At 43.6% G+C, this 23,915-nt stretch overlaps 1 protein-coding gene and 1 pseudogene across 3 annotated transcripts in view; one reads left to right on the top strand and one right to left on the bottom strand.

The window, feature by feature from the left end:
- INPP5D (inositol polyphosphate-5-phosphatase D) overlaps window positions 1–23,323 on the top strand; it is a 133,688-nt gene extending 110,365 nt beyond the window's left edge. For 2 of the 3 annotated variants that reach the window (XM_083178132.1, XM_083178133.1), the window contains 5 exons: window positions 671–758; window positions 12,156–12,308; window positions 13,416–13,503; window positions 18,071–18,145; window positions 20,398–23,323. In XM_083178132.1, coding sequence (XP_083034258.1) covers window positions 671–758; window positions 12,156–12,308; window positions 13,416–13,503; window positions 18,071–18,145; window positions 20,398–20,725 — 732 coding nt within the window. In that variant the 3' untranslated portion in view covers window positions 20,726–23,323. The remainder of the gene's footprint in view (window positions 1–670; window positions 759–12,155; window positions 12,309–13,415; window positions 13,504–18,070; window positions 18,146–20,397) is intronic. The other variant, XM_083178134.1, reaches the window with a different exon arrangement.
- Window positions 3,339–3,455, bottom strand: LOC146066089 (5S ribosomal RNA; annotated as a pseudogene).
- Window positions 23,324–23,915: the final 592 nt, after the last annotated feature.

Below are 23,915 nucleotides of genomic sequence, written 5' to 3'. Positions count from 1 at the left end.
GATTTTGGCCAGGTTTACCTGGGATTTTCAACCCAGGTCACTCCCAGGATTTTAGTAACAGACCCCCTTTCACACTACACCTCATATCCGGGAAAAACCCGGGTATACCCCTTTCACACATAAGCCAGGCTTTTCAAGCATTTTAGTGTTTCATCATTCAAATGGGACACGCCCCAGCAGCAAAAAAAAAAGCAACATCACATGTTTAACACTGAAAAACCCGGGTAAACCCATTCAGACATAAGCCGGGTATTATACCCGGGAGTTTAATACCGGGAAAAACCCTGGACAATTGCAGGTGCTCAGTATCCGGGAGTGAAATCCCGGGTATACCCTTTCAGACATACACTAGTCCCGGGTTTGGGCGCGTTCATGTGAAAAAACCTGGGATTTTCGCGTATGTCTGAAAGGGGTATTAGTAAGTTTACCCTTATGCGTTTTTACCTGCCTTTTGTTAAACAATACACCCCAAACATCAGTGTGTACATAGCCACGACAAGCTGCATTTCTTGTTTAGTGTGTGTTGGCTTCATAATAACATATTGTCTTTCTTTGTTCATCCTTTTGTCTTCCATTTCCGCCATATCATCCTTTTGATCTTCCTGCATATCCTCCTGTGTTATTTCCTACTTTTTGGTCTCTATACATTATCACAGTTCTTTACTTGCAGCTAACACCAATCATCTCAGACCTTGAATATCTCCTGGACCAGCATCTACTGATATGTATCAAATCCTCGGACACCGATGAGTCATACGGTTAGTAAACTAATTATGTCTATGTTCTCTTCAACATGCAAATGGGCATTAAATACAGTGCGTCCGAAAGTATTCCCAGTGCTTTACATGTGATTTCTTCATTTTTTTATTTTTAATACATTTGCAAAAATCTCCCAAAAACTTTTTCCACCTTGTCATTATGGGGTATTGTATGTAGAATCTTGAGGGGGGAAAAATGAATATATTCCATTTTGGAATAAGGCTGCAATATTTATTTATTTATTATCAGTTTCTTATATAGCGCAGCATATCCCGTTGCGCTTTACAATAGGAGACAGTGATACAACAAACTGGGTATTTACAGACAGTCAAAATGTAGGAGGGCCCTGCTCGCAAGCTTACAATCTATAGGGAAATAGGCAATGATACATAAGGATACATACTGTATTCTTTATTGCATCGATTCCACCAGAACACAAGGTTCTATGACTGGTTCTGGAATTTGATAAGCTTGCCTGAGGAGATGAGTTTTTAGGGAACGCTTATAGGTTTGGAGACTGGAGGAGAGTCTTATTGTGCTTGGGAGGGCATTCCACAGAGTGGGTGCAGCCCGAAGAAAGTCCTGCAGTCGGGAATGGGAGCGAGTAATGAGTGTGGATGAGAGACGCAGATCTTGGGAGGAGCATAGAGGTTGCGTTGGATGATATTTTGAGATAAGAGAGAATATGTAGGTTGGTGTAGTTTGGTTTTCTGACAAAATCCTTCTTAGATGGGCAAAACCATGTGCACTGCAGGTGGGGCAGATGTAACTTGTGCAGATATAATTAGATTTGGGTGGGGTTTTACTTCAAAGTGAGATCTATATTGCAGTGTAAAAATAAAGCAGCGAGTATTTTCCCTTCACAGAAGCAAAATAACTCACCCAAATCTAATTCTCTCTGCACATTTTACATCTGCCCCCCTGCAGTGCACATGGTTTTGTCCATCTAAGAAGGATTTTGTCAGAAAGAGTGAACCAAAATAAGGCCCTAAGTGACTGACGGAGTAGCTTTGCAGACGTCTGGCTAGGAAGATTAGCCTTGCAGCTGCATTCATAATGGACTGTAGTGGTGAGAGTCTGTATTGGGGAAGGCCAATAAGGAGACTATTGCAAAAATCAATGCATGAGATGATTAGAGCATGGATTAGAGTTTTTGCAGTGTCTTGTGTAAGGTAAGGGCGAATTTTAAATTTTTTTAGGTGCATGTGGCATGATTTTGAGACAGATTAAATGTGGGGTACAAAGGAAAGTTCTGAGTCAAGGATAACACCTAGGCAGCAAGCTTGAGAGGCAGGAGTTATTGTCATCTTCTCAACAGCAATAGAGATATCAGGTTGGTAACTACTATTTATTGGCGGGAATATAATTAATTCTGTTTTTAAGATATTAAGTTTGAGGTGGCGAGATGACATCAGGGATGAAACAGCAGAAAGGCATTCAGAGACACGTCTCAATACAGATGGGGACAGGTCCGGGGAGGATAGGTAGAGCTGAGTATCATCCGCATACAGATGATACTGAAATCCAAAGGAGCTGATTAGTTTGCCAAGAGATGAGGTATAGATTGAGAAAAGCAGGGGACCTAAAACTGAACCCTGAGGTACTCCAACTGAAAGAGGTAGCGAGGAGGAGGTAGAATCAGAGAAACGAACACTAAAGGAGCGGTTAGATAGGTAGGATGAGAACCAAGAGAGGGCTGTGTCTTTAAGACCTATGGATTGTAGTGTTTGTATGAGAAGTGTGTGGTCAACAGTCTCAAAAGCAGCAGAGAGATCGAGTAGAATTAGTAGTGAATAGTGGCCTTTAGACTTAGCAGTGACCAGATCATTCACAACTTTAGAAATAACTGGGTGAGGTGTCACAGGCAGTTTGTGAGAGAGAAAATTGTAAAAGTAAGAGTTTAGTATTGAACCAACATGCGACCTATTAACAAGAAAAATATTATAGGGTACTGGGTTGGTGGTGCTCCCAAAAGATTCAGCAGGATAACTGAATTAAATTAGGTGTCATAGGAGAGACGTAGGGAGAACAAAGGGTTTTTGGGGCACACTTGAAATTTTAAGATAGTGAAAAAATGGTGTACGAATATGTGACATAAAATCTAACCTTTATTGATAACACTTAAAAAAGCATAGAAGCACACGTCAATTAGATACACAGAACAATTTCAAGAGCAAAACAATTTTTTAAAATTATCAATCAGCATGTGAGTATATCTACGGAGTTTATTTTATAATCGTGATACACAATGCAGACAGAAACGAAATTGTAATACAGTCACCGTCAAGTGGGCGAAAATGATTTGGCAGGGAATTAACCAGAACATAAATATTTGGGCAAGACAAATCAACCCAAGATAGTGATACCATGCATATACATATTGCAAAGGTTCGTAATATTTTAATATTTTGGAGTCTTACTTCAGACCCTCCTTTGACAAAAAATATAATAATGATAGACCCAAATGCAATGATACGGGTAACAGGTTTACATTACTGTTGTTAGAACAGAATTTAATGGATAAAGGGAGAGATAGGAATGCTCTTCGTATACATTCGTTACTTCTGCTGTCTGAATTTGTGATACAGCACTGGATATTCCCTGATGGTCCCCCAGGAGGTACTGATCCAGCCAGTCGCTGCTTAGCTGCTGAGTTCAGATGGGATCAGGCGGCCCAGCGTTGTATGGCTGTATATGACATCAGATGAGAGAGCCTCAAATGGAACTAGGAGCCAGTTGTCACTTCTGCTTTTCCCCGATGTAGCTCAGGAGAATGAGAGAGTGAGCGAGTCCAGATGCGAGATGAAAGTAGATTAGAGTGAAAGAGGAAGGATAAGAGGGATAAGGAGAGATATACTCACAGAGTAGTGGTATATGTGCCCACTGCTGGATTCGATGAGTTAGTGGTCACTGAGCCAGTAATGGGAAATACTGCGCACAATGCCATATGCAGGGGTGAGTAAGGTCTTTATAAATCTTAAATCATTTGTATGTGCAAGATATATTAATCTATCAGCAACATACATCACAGCATGTGGTTCCAAGCATGTATCAAAATAATATAACAGAAAATATTGGTCATCAAATATTGTTACCAATGTTTAAGGAAAGCAAGACGGTAATTGTCGATTTTATTAACTATTGCTGAAATAGCAATGGTTAAGGGTTTTCAATTAAGGCTGTTTAGTAATGGTTTAATGGTAACACCAGTGGAGCAGGTAGGTGGACTCGAAAAAAGATAATTTGGTGTAATACATGAACCAAAACAACAATAGTATGCAAAGAAACTTTCTGCAAGTCACATTAATAACAAGCGCTCAATATGTCATACATCAATGTTGACACCAATTGTCAGGAAAGAAAAAATGGTAGTTGTCAATTTGACTGGCTGTTGCTAAGTAGCAATGATTAAAGGTTTTTAATTAGGGCTGTTGGAAATGGTAACACCAATAGAGCAAGTAGATGGATTGTAAAAATAATGTGGTATATTAAATGAAACAACAGTAGTATGCAAAGAAGTTTAACCCGCAGGTCACATTAATAACAAGCGCTCGATTTCTCATACAGTTGACGCCAAATTGCAGCGTGCCCTATATAATAAAGCACAAAAAGTCCCGCTCAGTGGCGGTATCGGAATGCGTGCGCATCAGACACAAAGTCTGTGTGCAAGCGGCAGTCAGTGTACTGAGAGGCAGATTACCTTGTATAGATGGCAGCGGGATCCAAGCTTGGTGGAGTGAGCCGTGCGGTGAGAGATCCCACCGTCTGAATAGTAACGGCCGCGCTGCTCTGAGAAGGGCTGTGGGAGGGCTCTGAGTGGCTGGAAATGCCCTGACGTCAGACGGACACGTGTTTCGCCCGGATTGGGCTTGATCACAGCTGACAATTCAGACAGCAGAAGTAACGAATGTATACGAAGAGCATTCCTATCTCTCCCTTTATCCATTAAATTCTGTTCTAACAACAGTAATGTAAACCTGTTACCCGTATCATTGCATTTGGGTCTATCATTATTATATTTTTTGTCAAAGGAGGGTCTGAAGTAAGACTCCAAAATATTAAAATATTACGAACCTTTGCAATATGTATATGCATGGTATCACTATCTTGGGTTGATTTGTCTTGCCCAAATATTTATGTTCTGGTTAATTCCCTGCCAAATCATTTTCGCCCACTTGACGGTGACTGTATTACAATTTCGTTTCTGTCTGCATTGTGTATCACGATTATAAAATAAACTCCGTAGATATACTCACATGCTGATTGATAATTTTAAAAAATTGTTTTGCTCTTGAAATTGTTCTGTGTATCTAATTGACGTGTGCTTCTATGCTTTTTTAAGTGTTATCAATAAAGGTTAGATTTTATGTCACATATTCGTACACCATTTTTTCACTATCTTAAAATTTCAAGTGTGCCCCAAAAACCCTTTGTTCTCCCTACGTCTCTCCTATGACACCTAATTTAATTCATTCACAACTTTAGTCAGTGCTGTCTCTGTGGAGTGTTGGGCACGAAAGCCTGACTGATGCGGGTCCATTAAGTTGCACGAGTTGTGGAAAAAATGAAGCTGTGAATACTTCCCAGATGCAATATACATATTTTGTGTACTGGCAAAGTATTTGGAAGATGAACAGCAGTAATAGACCATAGTGGGGCTTAATCAAAGGGGATACGGTCATTGGGTCACCAGCATGATGGTCGACACTATTAGGTCGACATGACTTAAGGTCGACATGATTTTAGGTCAACATGGGTTAGTTCGACAGGGTCATTAGGTCTTTTTACTGTTTTTTTTTTACTAAAATGTGCCAACAGGCGGTATTTCATGCCCTACCATCCATGAGGGCGTGGTGGGAGAATAAAATAGTGTGCCGAGTGTAGCGAGACACAGTGCCTGAAGCATGGTGAGTGTAGCGAGCCATGTGAGGGGAGGCGGTGCTACGTTTTAGTGTTTATGTTCACCGTGTTGACATTCCTGTTTAAAAAATATGTCAACTTCACCTTACCCATGTCGACCTAATGATCCTGTCAACCTAAAGTCATGTCGACCTAAATGCATGTCGACCTAATGCTGGTGACCTAATGATCCATACCCCATCAAAGTATAAAAGCGAAAGAGATAAGATGATGGCAATGATAGCATAGATACTGCACAGGTGCACACTGGTGTTCTGTAGCTGTACAACCTACCTGTTCTCACATATAGTGTACTCAACCAAAATAATTCCCCCCAAGACTAAAGTTGAACTGTGAGGAGAAGTTAAGGAATTATAAGTGAATGAATAAAACGTCACGTACCTGTGTAAGGATTTCAATCGATGATCTTTGTATGTGTTAGATGTGTTTTTAGGAGTTTACATTCATGCAGCCTAGCGGCTCAAATGGGTGAATCAGGAAGGGGTTAACAGCAAAGGTGTGCATACTTACTAAGTGGTGTATTTTAAAGCGTCTGCGTCTTTGGTGGCCCGGCTGACTTGTTTTACATCTAATATTATTGGCTCTTCAATTCTAGCTACTATAAGCATTGCAATGTGTCATTGAAAAGCTCCGCTTAGCAAATTTACTCCTAGATCTTGAGTGGGCTGTAGAATATCTCTCATGGCTTTATTACAATACCCATGATTAATAAGAATATCACTAAATTTATTTACTGGCATAATCAGTGGATTAAGTAAAAACCAAGAACCAGACTGAATGCCAGAATGCGAGACTCTGTTACTCAAACTCTGCATTCCAGAGTTTGTAGTGTCTGGTTTTGGGGGGTGCCAATCTAGGGGGTGTCCCGTCCGGGGGTGCCTGTGATAGCTTTTACCGGGGACATGGGGAAGGGGAGATTACAGCCTCCCTGTATGGTTTGGACAGTTCCAGTTTTTAGAAACATCCCGCACAATACAGGGAGGCATTATTCTCTCTCTCCTCTTCTCCCTGGTGACAGGTGTCACAGGCAGCCCCACCGGGTAGACACCACTCGGACAGTCACCCCCTGGACCGGACACTACAAGCTCCAGAATGACAGATATTGTTGAATGGAGCCTGTCCGGTCCGGCATTCTAGGGTACTGTCGGGCTCCAGTTTTTACCCATACCCATAATCAGTGACATCTCATTCTACGTGTGTTGTTAGAAATGCAGAGCATATGTTCAGAAGTTCTCTCACGAAAAGCCTTTATAGCTTAATACTTGCCAAGATGTCTGATTGACTTGTTTAAAAATAGCCAAAGATGTTTAGAGCATCCCAGTATATTTATAGATTATCTCCATCTTTTCTTGTCAAAGTCATCTGTGAGTCACCCACACATTTTGCAGAACTATCTTCCTTCATTTACATAAAGTCTCAGCTCTGTCATCTGAAAATCTGGTGGCAAATTAACTCACTTCAGTGGCTCTGGTATTGGGAGCTGGCAGCCAGGGCATTATGGCCCTTATTCTAGTTCACTCTTAGAGGCAAATTCCTTCTTAGATAGACAAAACCATGTGCACTGCAGGCGGGGCAGATGTAACATGTGCAGAGAGAATTAAGCTGGGTACACATATATACAATTGTCGGGCTGTTCTTCCGTTCTGGGTCGGACAGTATATGTGTGTACGCTGTCCCGTACGAGCGATAAACGGCAAAAAACTGTCTTGACCGTCCATACTCGGTCGGTTGACGGTTCTTTGCTGTTTAATTTTCATCCGACAGGACGGCCCCATATCGGTGCAAAAGTGCAGTGTGTACGCACGTTCGACCGATATGCTGCCGTCCTTGCGACTATACTGCCAAAGCTGGAACGCCCATGTGGGCGTTTCAGCTTTGACTAAAAAAAAAAAAAATGATTTCAAAAACGACTTTCTTGGCTCCTGATTGGCCAGAAATCATTCTGAGCAGAGACGCAGTGGAAGAAGGATCTCTGCATCTCTAGTATACAGCGGAGGCAGAGCGGGTACCACAGCAGCCGGGAGCAGCGGGACTTCAACAGAAGATGCCGAGGTGGTCGCCACAGGAGCAGGTGAGTAGGATTTCCTTCCCCAGGTACCCCTTTGGATTACTACGGATCCAGGACCCCGGACTCTTCAGCCCTGGAGCCCTGGACCCTGGGACCTACCTACGAGATCAAGATAGGTAAGTATCAGTGTGTTTGTGTAATGTATGTATGTATTAAACTTTTATTTTTCTAATGTGTCAGTGTGTATTTATTTAACTATTTTTTTACTGTGGAACTACAAGACCCAGCGGGCCCTTTAATGCCCCGCAGGCTGGGACTTGTGGTTCTCCAAGTCCCAGCTTGCAGGGTAGGCTTGCTGGGACTCATAGTTCCACAGTTTAAAACAATAGTTTATTCATCTATTTTTTACACTGAAATCAGCTCGATGCCCACTGCCCAGGGGCATCGAGGACAGCACCAGGCTTCAGCCTGGTCAGGTAAGTCCTGGAGGGGGGGGACCCCTTAATTTGGGGGGGGGTCACCACTCCCCCAGGACCCCTGGCCAGGCTGACCGGTCAGAGGGCTGAATGCTTTGGCCGGGGGGACTTGTATAAAAAGTCTCCCCCCGGCTGTGGCATTACCCTGCTGGCTGGTTTGGCCTGGAGTTGGTTCTTAAAATACGGGGGACCCCTAGTCATTTTGTCCCCCGTATTTTGGGAACCAGCCCCGGACCTGGAGCCTGGGGCTGGTTTTAAAAAATCAGCGAAGCCCTAGTTGTCGGGTTTCCTGATTTTTTAATACCAGCCCCCGCTTTTTCAGCCTGGTTTGGACGGGAGTACATCAGACGTCGCAAGTAAAGTTGTACAGGTGTGTACGCGCGTGTCTGCTGTTTGTGGACGGTCCGACGGGAGTACGGTCGGCTGAATGGTTGCAAGAAACAGGGATTGTATATATGTGTACTCAGCTTTAGACTTGGGGAAGTTATTTTGTTTTTGTGCAGGGTAAATAGAGGCTGCATTATTTCTACACTGCAATATAGATCTCACTTTGAAGTAAAACCCCACCCAAATCGAACTCTCTCTGCACAAGTTACATCTGCCCCCCTGCAGTGCACATGGTTTTGTCCATCTAAGAAGGATTTTGTCAGAAAGAGTGAACTAAAATAACCCCCTATGTGCTGTAAAATGTAACCTAGAAATGTGCATATGTCTGCAGTGAGTTGAAGATGATGATTGTCTGCCTGTGAGCAGTAACATCTCTATTATCATTCTACTGCTATGTTACATGCCCATTCTCTGCTGGCTGTGTACCCATTACTTGTGATAAAGGGTTCTACTGTTAAGGTATTGTCTCCCCCCCCCCCCCCCCCACACACACACACGACTCTGCTTGTACAGCATATGAATGCTTTTAATCATTTTCAGTACAAAGCATGGCTAAACAAATGGCGGTCATGTTATTATGTCAAAACAATCAAGCAGGTAACAGTACCTCACATATCCGTATTTTCACAGTTTGACAACTCTAATTATGCTATCTTCCATTCTTCCCTTTGCTTGTTTGCGCCTGTTAATCTAGAACAGTGATTCAATATAGCCCCCTACTGTGACCAGCCCTAACTATGGGTGGGATACACATTCATATTTGCCCAATATCAAGCACATACACAACCTATAGCTCAGCACACATTAGGGGGTGATTCCGGTAGGTTTTCAAAGCACATTTGGGGGGTGATTCAGGTTGGTTGGCAAAGCACATTTGGGCCCTGATTCTGATATCGCTGCTTACCGAGCACCAGAGATGCCGCCGGCTGCCCGTCTGAACGCCCCCCCATTCCCTCGCATGCCTCCGCTGCAGGAGAAATCATTCGATGGTCACTCATCATCGAATGATTTCTCCTGCCTTTGCAAATAAAAGTGAGTCTGGCCGAAGACGGGGTGGGTGGCTGACGTCCTGTGACAGCAGGCATCATTCCCATGGGCGAGCCCCATTACCGCCACCATCCGCCCCGTCTACTATTCAATATATAGCAAGAGAATCATAATAACCCCCTTGGTTTGCTAATGGACAAAACCCATGTGCACTGCAGGTGGGGCAGATGTAACATGTGCAAGGAGAGTTAGATTTGGGTGGGTTGTGTACTTCAAACTGATATCTGTATTGCAGTGTAAAAATAAACTCACTCTCTCTGCACATGTTACATCAGCCCCACCGCAGTGCACATGGTTTTGTCCATTAGCAAACCAAATGTGCTTTGCAAACCAACCTGAATCACCCACATTATACAATGTGTACCCAGTGCAATGCCGAGAGTGATGAGCAATGGCACACTCGGGGGGGGGGGGGGGTCGACGACTGGGGGCTTGGCTCTTGCTAACGATTTTGTCCATTGTCCTGCATGTACAGAGGATGGAGGACAAAGCTAATGACTCGCAGGAACGTGCATCATTAATGATATAGGGACTGATTCAGACCCCGATGGTGAAGTGCTGAGAGGGCTGAATAGCTGGAGTGCGCACGCAGGAGCTCTGAAACTTTGATCACAGGAAATTGCAGTTTCAGTGCTGGCCAGGGTGCGGCGACCAACCGTTTTGTGGGAGCGCTCTGGGGGAGGCCCGCGGCAGCAGCATCACGCTGGGGATATCACACGCAGCCGCTGTGACCCGAAACATGGCTGGCCTGCTCATGGCTTTACAGCAAGGCTGCGCAACCAGGGGGAAGCCGGTAATGCGCGAGCGCTTTGCTGTGTAACGAAGCGTTCAGCACTTTCGATGCAGAGCTAAACACAGGAGGCCAGCCTCCAGACATAGTCAAGACCAATGAGTGCCTTCCACCAGAGATTGCAGACCAGGCCAGTGAGTTTAAACTTGATCCTCAGTACCTCATCACTGCTCTCAGTCCTTATCACCTCAGCAACCCATCACCTTCCTCGTGCACTCAACACTGTCCTCCATCTCTTAACACTGTGTTTGGCCCCTCATCAACCACTATACTTCCTCAGCCACAGTCCCCATTCCCCTTCCTCAGCCACAGCCCACATCATCATGCACAGTCCCAGTCACATCACCATTTCAGCTCCCCACCTTTCTCAGCCCCAACCCCATCACCTTCCTTCGTTCCATCACTTTCCTCAATACCCAGCCCCATCAATTATTTTATCCTCTTCAACTTCCACTGGGCCAGGCTACAAATGAGCTGTGCTGTGTGTAAAGGTCCTGGCAGTGGAGCTCGTATTCTAACAGAAGTACCCTCCCTACTTGTAGGAAGAAGCTGAGGTACCTACGCATTGTTTGTGTATTGCCGGCCTTTCTGAGGGGTGGATGAGAAGGCTAGCAAGAGCAACGTCACCCTTTCTAATTATATACTATTTCTGGAGATCATCATGACATCTAAGACATGGGTGTGGCCATGGTCAAAATTGTCATGGTTTGGTCATGTAGCAATGTGTGCTAAGATACATGTGTGTGCAAAGGAAACATTGTTTATACAGGGAGCACTTTGTGTATGTGTGCAGGAAACACATATGAGAACTGGGAGAGCAGTGTGTATACAGGGAGATTATACTGTATGTGTGTACAGTAAGACACATATGTGACCTGCTGTGTGTAACAGTGTAGTGCAAGTGAAAAAATGGATAATCATTCTGTTTCATGCACCGTTAACTTCGAAGCCACCAATCACGGGCTGACAATGGAAGCTAGACAGAAATAGACTGCTACAGCATGCACCTGCTATACTGCCAGCTTCGCACTGTTTGCCCAAAACACTATACCTGTATTACTGTACTTAATAGTACGAAATTGATATATACCAAGATACACACAGAGGAAAAAATAAAGGATCAATTATCTAAAAAATATGTCTCCCATGTGTATATGGTTCAAGCAGCGTGGAGGGGAATTGCCAATTCCCAATGTAACAACAAAGAAAAAAGACATATACAGGTCGAGTATCCCGTATCCGAGTATCCGTTATCCGAATTATTCCGAAATACGGACATTCCAGAAAGTGAAAAAAAAATTTTTTTTTGCTAAAAACTCACTGGGGACATTTGTAACAGCATCACTGGGGACATGATATGTAACTGGCACTATATATGTGCAAGACAATGATTGCTTGGCATTCAAATTCAGTGCTGAGATAGTACACACATTTTGTTTCACGTTTTGAAACCTTGTTTTTTGAAGAATTAAAATATATTTGTGTGTATTTTATGTGGTAATAAAATATATTTGTGTGTATATTATGTGTTTATACAGCATACATGCAAGATACTTCAAAATACATCATTGAAATATTAAAATATTCCGAAATACGGAATAATCCGTTATCCAAAATTCTCCTGGTCCCGAGCATTTTGGATACGGGATACTCAACCTGTATATATACACGCGCTGGAAACAATGTATGTGAAAAATATATATTTATATTTTTTAAATGTATTATACACATAAAGGTTCTGGTTTATGGTGTTTTTGTCTGCTTACAGGTGAGGGCTGCATTGCACTGCGTATAGAAGATCCTGAGCAGCAACAATTCCCATTCTTTACTCCCCTGACCCACCATGGAGAGGAGACAGGTCACTTCCAGGGAGACATTCGTCTGCATGCATCCTGTGGGAAACAACGAGAGAAGCTATATGGTTGGTTATTTGCAAGCTCTGTGGACCTGATTCAAAGATGTACAAAACCCAATGTTTTGTGTTCATGACCGATGTTTTTAGGACCGCGCACACAGTGCCCTATACCACAGCATGATTGACCTGCTGCAATCATTTGAGGACAGGGCGGCACTGAGCAGCTTCTCCAGATAATGGGGACTTATTGGGCAGGAGGTAGCCATTCATACTCATAGACAATGCTGCAAATGCTGTATCCAATGCTGTGCCGATCCTGCGTATTCAGTCATGGCATTGTATATGTGATGCTGGCAGAAGGGCCTTCTGATACCTCATGCAGGCATTATAAATTCTGGCACCTCCTGCTTAAAACCCAAAAGGTCAGAAGGTCCGTTAGGTCTCCCTTTCACTGGTCTGTATTCACACTGAAAAATCAAGGTCAAGCAAGCTATTGCCCTTCTCTACCGGAGGTTTCTGTCCTCCCTTAGCTCCAATTATGCTTTCAAAGACACAGCTGCTGTGCAAAAGTGCCCACCTCCCTAAATATATAGATCCTCTTTATAGGGGGAGATTCTGTAAAGCAAGAATGCAGTAAAAACCCTGTTATCTGGATTTTTACCGCATTTTGATATGCAGCAAAACCCGCACGGCGGGTTTTTGCTGCGAGGGGTATCACCAGCAAAGGCTGGCGATACCCCATAGAAGCCTATGGGCTTCTTAAAGCGACCCACGCCGCCCCGGACGGTCCCCCCGCCGCCTCATGTCGACACCCCCTCCTCTCACCTGCTGTGTCCAGGCAGCAGAGCGCTGTGCTGCCTGGACCTGTGACGTCCTCCCTGCACTGTATCTTCTTCCGGGTGCAGGGAGGAGGAGGAGAGGCCAGCTGGCAGCAGCAGCCCCGGGTAATGGAGAGAGGGGGGAGCCGCCGGGACCCGCAGCACATCGACCGGCAAGATCGGAAAGATTACTGCCATACAGTAATTATCGCATATGTTACAGCATATGCGATAATTAGGTGTGCGGCGGACAAGAGGCGCGGATGTTACAGCATCCCGCCCTATATGTGTTCTTTATTATGATCACCTACACATGAAACCAGGATAGTAAATACATATATTTTTCCTAACACAGATTTTGTAAAGATTGAAAAAGATGAAACCATGGCACAAAAACAACAATTAAAGCCCCAATGCAGCCAACAATGGGAACAGTCAACGAGGTAAGTCACAATTATGTAACACTATCACTAACATTAAACTATATCTAAATTGGATGTGTACTACATCAGTATAATAGCTGCTCGAGTGTTGCACATCAGGACAAGAACTGCTGGAGTGTACTACATCAGTATGATAGTGGCTGGAGTGTTGCACATCAGGGTAAGAGCTGCTGGAGTGTACTACATCAGTATAATAGCTGCTGGAGTGTTGCACATCAGGACAAGAGCTGCTGGAGTGTACTACATCAGTATGATAGTGGCTGGAGTGTTGCACATCAGGGCAAAAGCTGCTGGAGTGTACTACATCAGTATAATAGCTGCTCGAGTGTTGCACATCAGGACAAGAACTGCTGGAGTGTACTACATCAGTATGATAGTGGCTGGAGTGTTGCACATCAGGGTAAGAGCTGCTGGAGTGTACTACATCAGTATAATAGCTGCTCGAGTGTTGCACATCAGGACAAGAACTGCTGGAGTGTACTACAAGAGTATAATATCTACTGGAGTGTTGCACATCAGGGCAAAAGCTGCTGGAGTGTACTACATCAGTATAATAGCTGCTCGAGTGTTGGACATCAGGGCAAGAACTGCTGGAGTGTACTACAACAGTATAATATCTACTGGAGTGTTGCACATCAGGGTAAGAGCTGCTGGAGTGTACTACATCAGTATAATAGCTGCTCGAGTGTTGGACATCAGGGCAAGAACTGCTGGAGTGTACTACAACAGTATAATATCTACTGGAGTGTTGCACATCAGGGTAAGAGCTGCTGGAGTGTACTACATCAGTTTAATAGTTGCTGGAGTGTACTACATCAGTATAATAGCTGCTGGAGTGTTGCACATCAGGGCAAAAGCTACTGGAGTGTACTACAACAGTATAATGTCTGCTGGAATGTTGCACATCAGAGTAAGAGCTGCTGTAGTGTAATACTGTACATCAGTTTAATAGCTGCTGGAGTGTTGCACATCAGGGTAATGGGCCCTACACGCAGGCCGACATCCAGGCATTTTCTTAGCGATTTTACTGGAAACGCATTTACTGAAAACGCATTTAAATCACTGTGTGTGTAGACCACACAGAGATTTAAATGCGCGTACCCACCGGTCTGAATCTGGAGGCGATGAATAAACTGCACCCGGGTTATTAATCGGTCGGGGCCAGTGTTCTCAATGGAGAACACTTACCCTAACACCTCGCCCAGAACACAGGGCTGCAAAGCTGAGTGAGACCGAGCGTTCTGAGCGAAGTAGCTTCGCTCAGAATGCTTGTCAGCCCGTGTTTAGGGCCCATAAGTGCTGCTGGATTGTACTACATCAATATAATGTCTGCTTGAGTGTTGCACATCAGGGTAATAACTGCTGGAATGTACTACATCAGTATGATAGCTCCTGGAGTGTTGCACATCAGGATAATAGCTGCTGGAATGTACTACATCAGTATGATAGGTGCTGGAGTGTTGCACATCAGGGTAAGAGCTGCTGGAGTGTACTTCATCAGTATAATAGCTGCTGGAGTGTTGCACATCAGGGTAAGAGCTGCTGGAGTGTACTTCATCAGTATAATAGCTGCTGGAGTGTTGCACATCAGGGTAAGAGCTGCTGGAGTGTACTTCATCAGTATAATAGCTGCTGGAGTGAACCACGCCAGGGTAAGAGTTGCTGGAGTGTTTCACATCAGGGTAAGAGCTGCTGGAGTGTACTTCATTGGTATAATAGCGGCTGGAGTGAACCACACCAGGGTAAGAGTTGCTGGAGTGTTGCACATCAGGGTAAGAGCTGCTGGAGTGTACTTAATTGGTATAATAGCGGCTGGAGTGAACCACACCAGGGTAAGAGTTGCTGGGGTGTACTTCATCAGTATAATAGCGGCTGGTGTGAACCACACCAGGGTAAGAGTTGCTGGAGTGTTGCACATCAGGGTAAGAGCTGCTGGAGTGTACTTCATTGGTATAATAGCGGCTGGAGTGAACCACACCAGGGTAAGAGTTGCTGGAGTGTTGCACATCAGGGTAAGAGCTGCTGGAGTGTACTACATCAGTATAATAGCTGCTGGAGTGTTGCACATCAGGGTAATAGCTGCTGGAATGTACTACATCAGTATGATAGGTGCTGGAGTGTTGCACATCAGGGTAAGAGCTGCTGGAGCGTACTACATCAGTATAATAGCTGCTGGAGTGTTGCGCATCAGGGTAAGAGCTGCTGGAGTGTACTACATCAGTATAATAGCTGCTGGAGTGTTGCGCATCAGGGTAAGAGCTGCTGGAGTGTACTACATCAGTATAATAGCTGCTGGAGTGTTGCACATCAGGGTAATAGCTGCTGGAATGTACTACATTAGTGTGATAGGTGCTGGAGTGTTGCACATCAGGGTAAGAGCTGCTGGAGTGTACTACATCAGTATAATAGCTGCTGGAGTGTTGCACATCAGGGTAATAGCTGCTGGAATGTACTACATCAGTATGATAGGTGCTGGAGTGTTGCACATCAGGGTAAGAGCTGCTGGAGCGTACTACATCAGTATAATAGCTGCTGGAGTGTTGCGCATCAGGGTAAGAGCTGCTGGAGTGTACTACATCAGTATAATAGCTGCTGGAGTGTTGCGCATCAGGGTAAGAGCTGCTGGAGTGTACTACATCAGTATAATAGCTGCTGGAGTGTTGCACATCAGGGTAATAGCTGCTGGAATGTACTACATTAGTGTGATAGGTGCTGGAGTGTTGCACATCAGGGTAAGAGCTGCTGGAGTTTACTACATTTGTATAATAGCGACTGGCCTGCACCAAATCAGGGTAAGAGTTGCTGGAGTGTTGCACATCAGGGTAAGAGCTGCTGGAGTGTACTTCATCAGTATAATAGCGGCTGGAGTGAACCACACCAGGGTAAGAGTTGCTGGGGTGTACTTCATCAGTATAATAGCGGCTGGTGTGAACCACACCAGGGTAAGAGTTGCTGGAGTGTTGCACATCAGGGTAAGAGCTGCCACATAGTACGACTATGGTTAAAAACTGGGGAAGTTAATCACAGTAGGTTAAGAGCTGCCTGAGTGGATCACAGCAGGGTAAAAGTTGCTGGTGTATATCACATCCGGTTAAGAACTGGTGGAGTTTGAGACTTTTGCCCCTGTCCTATGCATAAAGCATAGTACAGTAAGTGTAGTGCAGTACAGATGTTTCATTTTCATAGTGCTAAAGGTGATGACATACAGTACAATACTACGCTACAAACATTGTGGATTTTACTAAGCGCAACTATTCCATTCCGAAATTCTGTGGTAAGCAAATTAAAACTAACGTAATAAATAAAATTAAATAATAAATAATAAATAGTGGCAGTATTATAATCTTTTAATAAGAAGACACTACTGGAAGAATGAACAATGTATAGGATGAGAAAGAGAAGACAGTCTACTGCTTGTAGGGTGGTTTCTCAATGGGCTACCCATGCCCCCTCATGCTGTACCCGTGGTTTTCAAGTGGACAGTTTTACCACTACAACTCAACAACTTATGTAGGGTACACACCAGGACGACCCGTTTACGATGCACATCGTGAGCGGGTCGTCAGTGTCTTGTCCGACCCGCTCACGGTGACGCGGGGGGGCACGACCCGCTCACGATGTGCAGCGTGAGCGGGTCCGATCCGATGGCGACCCGCCCCCGGCTGTATGGTCGTCATTGAGATCCTACCTGCAGCAGGTAGGATCTCAATAACGACCGACCGACCCGCGGGACCGCGCATCGGATCGGTCCACACAAGGTCAGAAAAGGGCCCAATCACCACACAATCTACATCCAATTGGTCGGAATTGGATCTAGATTGAGGGGATCGGGCCCTAGTCGTCCTGGTGTGTACCCAGCATAAGACAGAGTTGCCTACCCTCCCTGAATGGCCCCCCGGAAAGGTGGGCAAACCTCCCCCCCCCCCCACACACACACAATTTGCATCTTCATCGGGCCCCGTCCCCTGAAGTGTTGCTGACAGTCTCCTCTGTAGGCAAAGTAGGCAACCCTGAACTAAGATTTTAGGATGCCAGTGTTTTCTGTGATTGATGTGTTCATAGGTAGTAGCTACTGTATTATACCATTAGCCAGACATTTGTATTCTTTACAGAATCATTTATAACAATTGTGCTAGTGGAGCATTGTTTGGATCTGACATCAGGGGCACAAGCAAAGTGGACGATTTCTAAAATGTATTTTATGGATTGTTATTCATGGTTTAAAGGCACATTATAATAATACAGGTAAACTATATCATGAGTACAGCAGGAGCATATGTATAACAAATAACCAAATCCCGTCTTGTCAACTTATATTGCATGGGGTTTATTTACTAAGATAGGAGTTCTATTGGAGATGGGATGTTGCTATGAGCAACCAATCATTTTAGCACCTTCTAGAAGATAAAAATAATCTGATTGGTTTCCCATAGCAACATCCCATCCTAGTAAATAAACCCCTTCGTGTATGCTATGAAGCAGCAACAAATGTGTGGTATGGAGCCAGTCCCGGAGTCTTTTCAGAACTTGGCAGTGACTAGACTGACGTCTTCCCATGTGCTTGCAGGAGTACGAAAGGCTTTGTGGACAAAATGGCGCGGATGCGAGGTATTCCTGTGGGCCCTCCAGACTCCCATGGCAGGTAACTGCAAGTGACAGCAGAAAAATTCAATTTTTTTTTTAATGTAGTGCAAAGGCTGGCCGACTCCGGCACATAAATCCTTTATTTCTTGTGTACAATTAGTCATAACTTGCCATTTTATTTAACTAGGACAAAGGATGTGAAGCAATCTCAAGGCATATCTACTTTATTTATGCTCTTCATATACTACAGTAATATTACTTTGTCGTTTTCAGTAGCCTGTTCATGCCTACACATACTCCGATCCTCCTTTTTGAAAAAAAAAAAAAAAAACTTTAACAAATTGCATTGTGTGTGTGTTTATGTGTGTATTACTTGGTTGGTAATACCAGCTTACATTTTGTGCTGTGGGGGTTATTCTGGTCCAATCGCAAGGACCGTATGTTCTCATGGGGACCGATGTTTTGTGTATGTGCATGCGCAGCCAGATTTTTGAGTATGTGCATACGCCGGGTGCATGTGCCCATGGCGAGCAGACTGTTCGCTGGGTGCACGCACCCAAGGCTGCGGCTGGGGGGAATGGGGTGGCGGCAGATAGTCCCACCCATGGGAATGTCCAGCGTCTCATGGGCGTTCCCATGGAAATCGGCAGGTGACGTGGCAGCCGGGTGCGGGCAGCGACATCACCCACTTCCTTCTGAATGCCCACGCACATCTAAGGTTAACTCACAGTAACCTTAGATGTGCGTGTGCATTCCACATCATTCGATGGTCGGCGACCATCGAATGAACATCCATTTGCAGCCGGTGCATATGAATGCAGCGTACGAGGTGGAGTCTGTTGGACTTAATGCGGTTCAACCAGAATAAGGTCCTGAGTCTACACTTCTGCAATTACCGATTTTAGGATAAATATCGGTGAGCCAACTGTCAGCAATGGGGATTATTCACACTTGATCGCTCATATATGCACATTTGCAACCCCCCCCCCCGAGCCCCACTCCCTTTTCTGCCATCTCCATCTGGCAAAAAATTTGCCCGGGAGTAAATACCCCCTTTAAGTCTAACATCTTACTGAAATAATTATTTAGCAGAATACTGTAAATTGCTTTGCATTATTAAAACAAGGGTGACAGAGTAAAAAGTACTTTGTCTTGAATTAAAATGACACTCTGTTGCTCTGTGTATCTGCTGAGGAACACAAATACAACATTAAAGGGAGAATAGGAAAATGGCAGTTATCCAGCTACTCAGTTGTAGCTCAGAGGGCTGCCTGAGGAACCCAAAGTCACGATATGTGCTGTGTTTCGGGGGTAATTGGATAGCCCCTGGTGAATCCATTAACTGCTGTAAATTACCACAGCTAATTGGATATGCGTACAAGTAAAGAAGAGAAATAGAAAATATAGAGTATGGAAAAATAAACAATAAAGCAGAAACAACATAAATTCATAAACAGTTCTATAAAATCGCTGTTTATAGAGAATATTTGGGGGAGGGAGCATGAAGAACTTCCCTAGTACATGACGGCAAGGAATAACTAAGCTGTTTAAATGGGAATCAGGCAAGGACTGGGATCTAGACTTGGACATGGGTCTGTTGTGGTTGTAATTAATGGCACAAGGAAGGGCATTTTTAGTAAATTTGTTTTTTATAACATCAAGGAAGGGCATAGGGTTAGTATTAGAGGAATTTGATGTAAAATTATTATCTGTTTGTGATAAATACTATTAGGGTAGAAAAAAGCATGTCCTAAATTAAAATTAAGGGGGAGACAACAATAGGAGCTTAAAGTAGGTGTAATATTGGGAACGGTACTCTGTTAGTAACTTGTATTTGTGAGTAGAGGAAACAGGAAACCACAGACTATGTGGTTATGTGAAGAGTCTTACAAACGGATGCAGAGAGATATTGGTGTAACTAGACATGTAACTAGATGGATGCAAGTTTGGTAAGAACTCCATTATTAGTCATCATCAGTCATATCCAATTAGTCAGCATGTCAACAAACACAATAATGACAGTAAAACAGATTGGCACCATAATGTGAAATGTCATAATGTCAACATGGTTTAAATGCCAGCACAGTTGGCACACTATAAATATTAGTGCTAGGGTTAGGTTTAAAATTGAATGTTTTCATCATGTGCCTGTTAGCATGTCAAATTTTTTGTAAAAACATGTTGTCCCTATCGACATTATGGTGTCTAGATAATGAATACTCTTGCATGGGGCTTGTTTTGCATGTGATTGATCATACAGCTTATGAATCTCTTGTGATTTTCTGACACTCATTATTTGTTTATCAACAGTCGTGCAGCAACTCAATTGGAGACACCAGAAATGGTGGACAATCCCCTATATGCACCAGTAAACAGTGTCTCCCACCCTCCACTGATGCAAGGTCGTCTGCCAATACCCGAACCTTCCATTCGCACCTCTGTCATTCGCCAGCGTTCTATGACATATTCTTTTGCAGAAAAGAAACCTGCTGCTCTTGACAAAGCTGCAGCTAAGAACATTCTACCAACTCTGTCACATAATAATGTCAACCGTCCTGAACCTGCTTCATCTGTTGCCAAGCCACGTCCGCCTATTCCCACCAAAAGCCAGGCTGCTCGTGATCCTCAGCACACCTAGTTCGAAGAATCTGTGCAGTACAGACAGTGGACACTGCAGATCATGTATTTTGCAGAGTTGTATCTACTTCCTGACTGATTCTGCACATAAGAAGATCTCTTCCAGGACAGTTTGGCTACTCCAATAACACTTCGATCAGTGACATTAATTTGGATTGTTTTGGGACACACTTGTCAACATTGTATGGGTGCCTCTAGGAGATATCAGAGTGGGAAGTCCCAGTGTAAGGTGTTGTTGGTGTGGTACTCTGTCCCATTCTGTGCAATGCTGTTGTACTTTAGGTGGCAGTTCCACAGTAATGTTCACATAAGACCGAAAATTCAAACTCCCAGACTGCCAGGCTAGTCTACTCTACTGGGAGTCCATTCTGGGAGAGTAGGCAAGTGTGTTTTGGAATGAAAGATACATTCTGTGCATTACTTTCATTTAGTACATACAAACAACATGTTGCAGAGTGTCTACTTAATGGTCATAGATTTTTAATTCTGCTGAGGCAAAATTGGATAATAATGAGTAGATTCCTTATGATTGGAGTACACACAGAATGTAGAGGCACCATATCTGTGAAGTGTGGTTGTAAAAGCCAATTACCTTAGTTGATGCTTTGATTACTAAGACTAGATATCAAGATTTGGGACAATTTGCACTGTAACGTTGGGTACACATTCGGATAATGTATGCCTCAGCCAACGAGGACTGATGGAAGGATTTATATCACTCAGCCGTACACACTGCACGATCCGGTGTATGACCATTTGATATATTATTACCTATGTAATATATGTGTTGGCTTGTTTTCCTGGGGATCTGAAGCACTGTGCGGCACCCAGCATAAGGCATCACAAATTTATTAAGCCCGCCCACAGACTAACTAATGGGAGCCTGGGTGGGCTTAGAAGGACTGTGATGCCTCACGGTACTTGAGCTGCTAATCCCGGGGAGAACTAGCCAGAGCATATATTACATATTAGAACATGAATGCTTATATGTGCTAACCAGTTCTCCCCCCGCACTATGTGGTTGGCGCTTTAAAGGTCTTTTGTGTCCACAATATGACAAACCAACAAAACAAATGGTTTTCTGTGATATCACACATAACTTTTGCACATTATCTTATAGTTAGTCGCAAAGGGTTGAGGTTGAGTCCTTATTGTTCACTCTCAGGGTTAATGCAAGACATAAGTCATCATCAAAGTTTATTTGAGGATGATGAGCTACTACCGGCATCATTTTAGCAGAGCAGCATTTTAAGAAACTAAAAACTTGAAATGAAAGTGCTGCTATACTGGCTGTAGGTTAGATTTTTATGTGCCATTTTCACCATTTGCATCTTCTAATGAAGTAATAACTACAACTACAAATTTAGACTGATTTCTGAGGATAGTTCAAAGGACTGTGCAGTGGATGCTTGCAAGGGCAACATGGGGACAGGCAAAGAATCAGTGCAGGTTTGTACTTTTTTTGCAGTTTATAAATGACCGTTTTGAGTACAGATGTTCAGGGTCTTATTTACTGTGATTTACTCTGATTTCAAAGCAGGATTTTATTGGCTATCAACTGTCAACAACTGTCATGTGATTTGGGATAGCCAATAAGATCCTGCTTTGAAATCAGAGTAATTCAGAGCCTGCACATCTCTAGCTTTGAGTCACGGTTTCAGAAGATGTAATGGTCGCAGCGGCGACGCCCAAAGCAGTGAAGCAATGTTTTTTGTCTGTGTATGCATATGAGTTGCACCGTACATGCGTCCCTATTTTGTTCGTACAGAGTCAAAGAACAGGTTTGGACGCCCTGCAGTATAAACTTGAGGGACGTTCTTACACTGTGACTGGGAGGTATCGGGGATGGCATAAAAGGTGCATGGAGTTATTGCTTTTTATGGGAGTGTCAGAGGTGTTTTGCAGGCATGTCGGGGAAAGCGGTTCCATACAAAGATATTGCATCAGAGGCCATACTCGTATAAAGAAACTGCACTTTCTATAGGGCTTGTGCAAGTTTTGATGGAGTGATGTCTAAAGATGCACCAAGCGGTATTTCAGCATCTACGTATACAGCTGACAGTGGGCACCTCAGTCCTTGCATATTTAGATGCACAGGTCTCTACCAGGGAAGGACTTTGTAGCAGCATTAACATAAAGATGTAGACGCAACTTGGAATGTGTCCAATTAAAAATCATCTCCATTATTTTAAGACCTGAATATGAAATGATATAATTTTCCATTAGAATCTGATTGAGCATAATGCATAACCTTTTTGTTTTCATCATCAAATAACACTCGGATTTACGAGGCTGGAAATAATTGTTCAACTGGCAAGTTTGATGTTCAATGTTGTGGTTGTTGTTTTTTTTGACTGGATGAAACCCACTGTTCCCATGTGTGAGCCATGTAATAAGTTTACAAGACCCTTCACCCATCAGAGCACTTTAATTATGGTTGTTGTGGTCATAAATAACTAGAACAATGTAGTTCTTGGTGTACGCAGGGCCTGATTCATGTTTGTAAGTAAAGCAAAAAAGCAAGTTCCTTTGGGGGAAATTTACTAAAGGAAATTTGTAAAAAATAGGTGTATTTGTATCCAGAAATACACTTATTTTTGACATTTACTATCCCAAAAATACAGCAATTCGTATTGATAGCACATCAATACGACTACGAATTGCCGTATTTTCGGGATAGTAAATGTAAAAAATAAGTGTATTTCTGGATACAAATACACCTATTTTTTTTTACAAATTTCCTTTAGTAAATTTCCCCCTTTGTGTCTAGAAAAACCATGGGGAGCAAATACATTTACAGTGTTTCTATGCAAGATTAATACTGGCTGGTTTTGCATGTAGCCCACAAACAGATTTATATGTACATTGCAGTTCAGTTTTCAGTTTGAACCGCGCCCCAGGCAAATCTAAATCTCTCTGCATGTGTTACATATACCCCACCTGCAGTGCAACAAGGTTTTGCCCAGTTTGATTTACTGCTTTACTAAACAAACATGAATCAGGTTCATAGGGCCTGATTCAGACCCAATCAGTTGGGGATGAATTTGGCCCCATTTCCGATGGTGCTGGTCTGCACACGCACATGGGTGAATATACACATGTGCAGACCCACCCCCTGCACAAATTCTTTTGGGGAGTATCATATTGCCGGGTGTGGTATAAATCACCGACAGTCGGGATTCCGACAGTCA

This window comes from Crinia signifera, chromosome 3 (genome assembly GCF_055691185.1).
Source record: "Crinia signifera chromosome 3, ASM5569118v1, whole genome shotgun sequence".
Classification (NCBI taxonomy): Eukaryota; Metazoa; Chordata; class Amphibia; order Anura; family Myobatrachidae; genus Crinia; species Crinia signifera.
The sequence above is the reverse complement of the archived record's forward strand: the minus strand, read 5'-3'. Positions and strand labels throughout refer to the sequence as shown.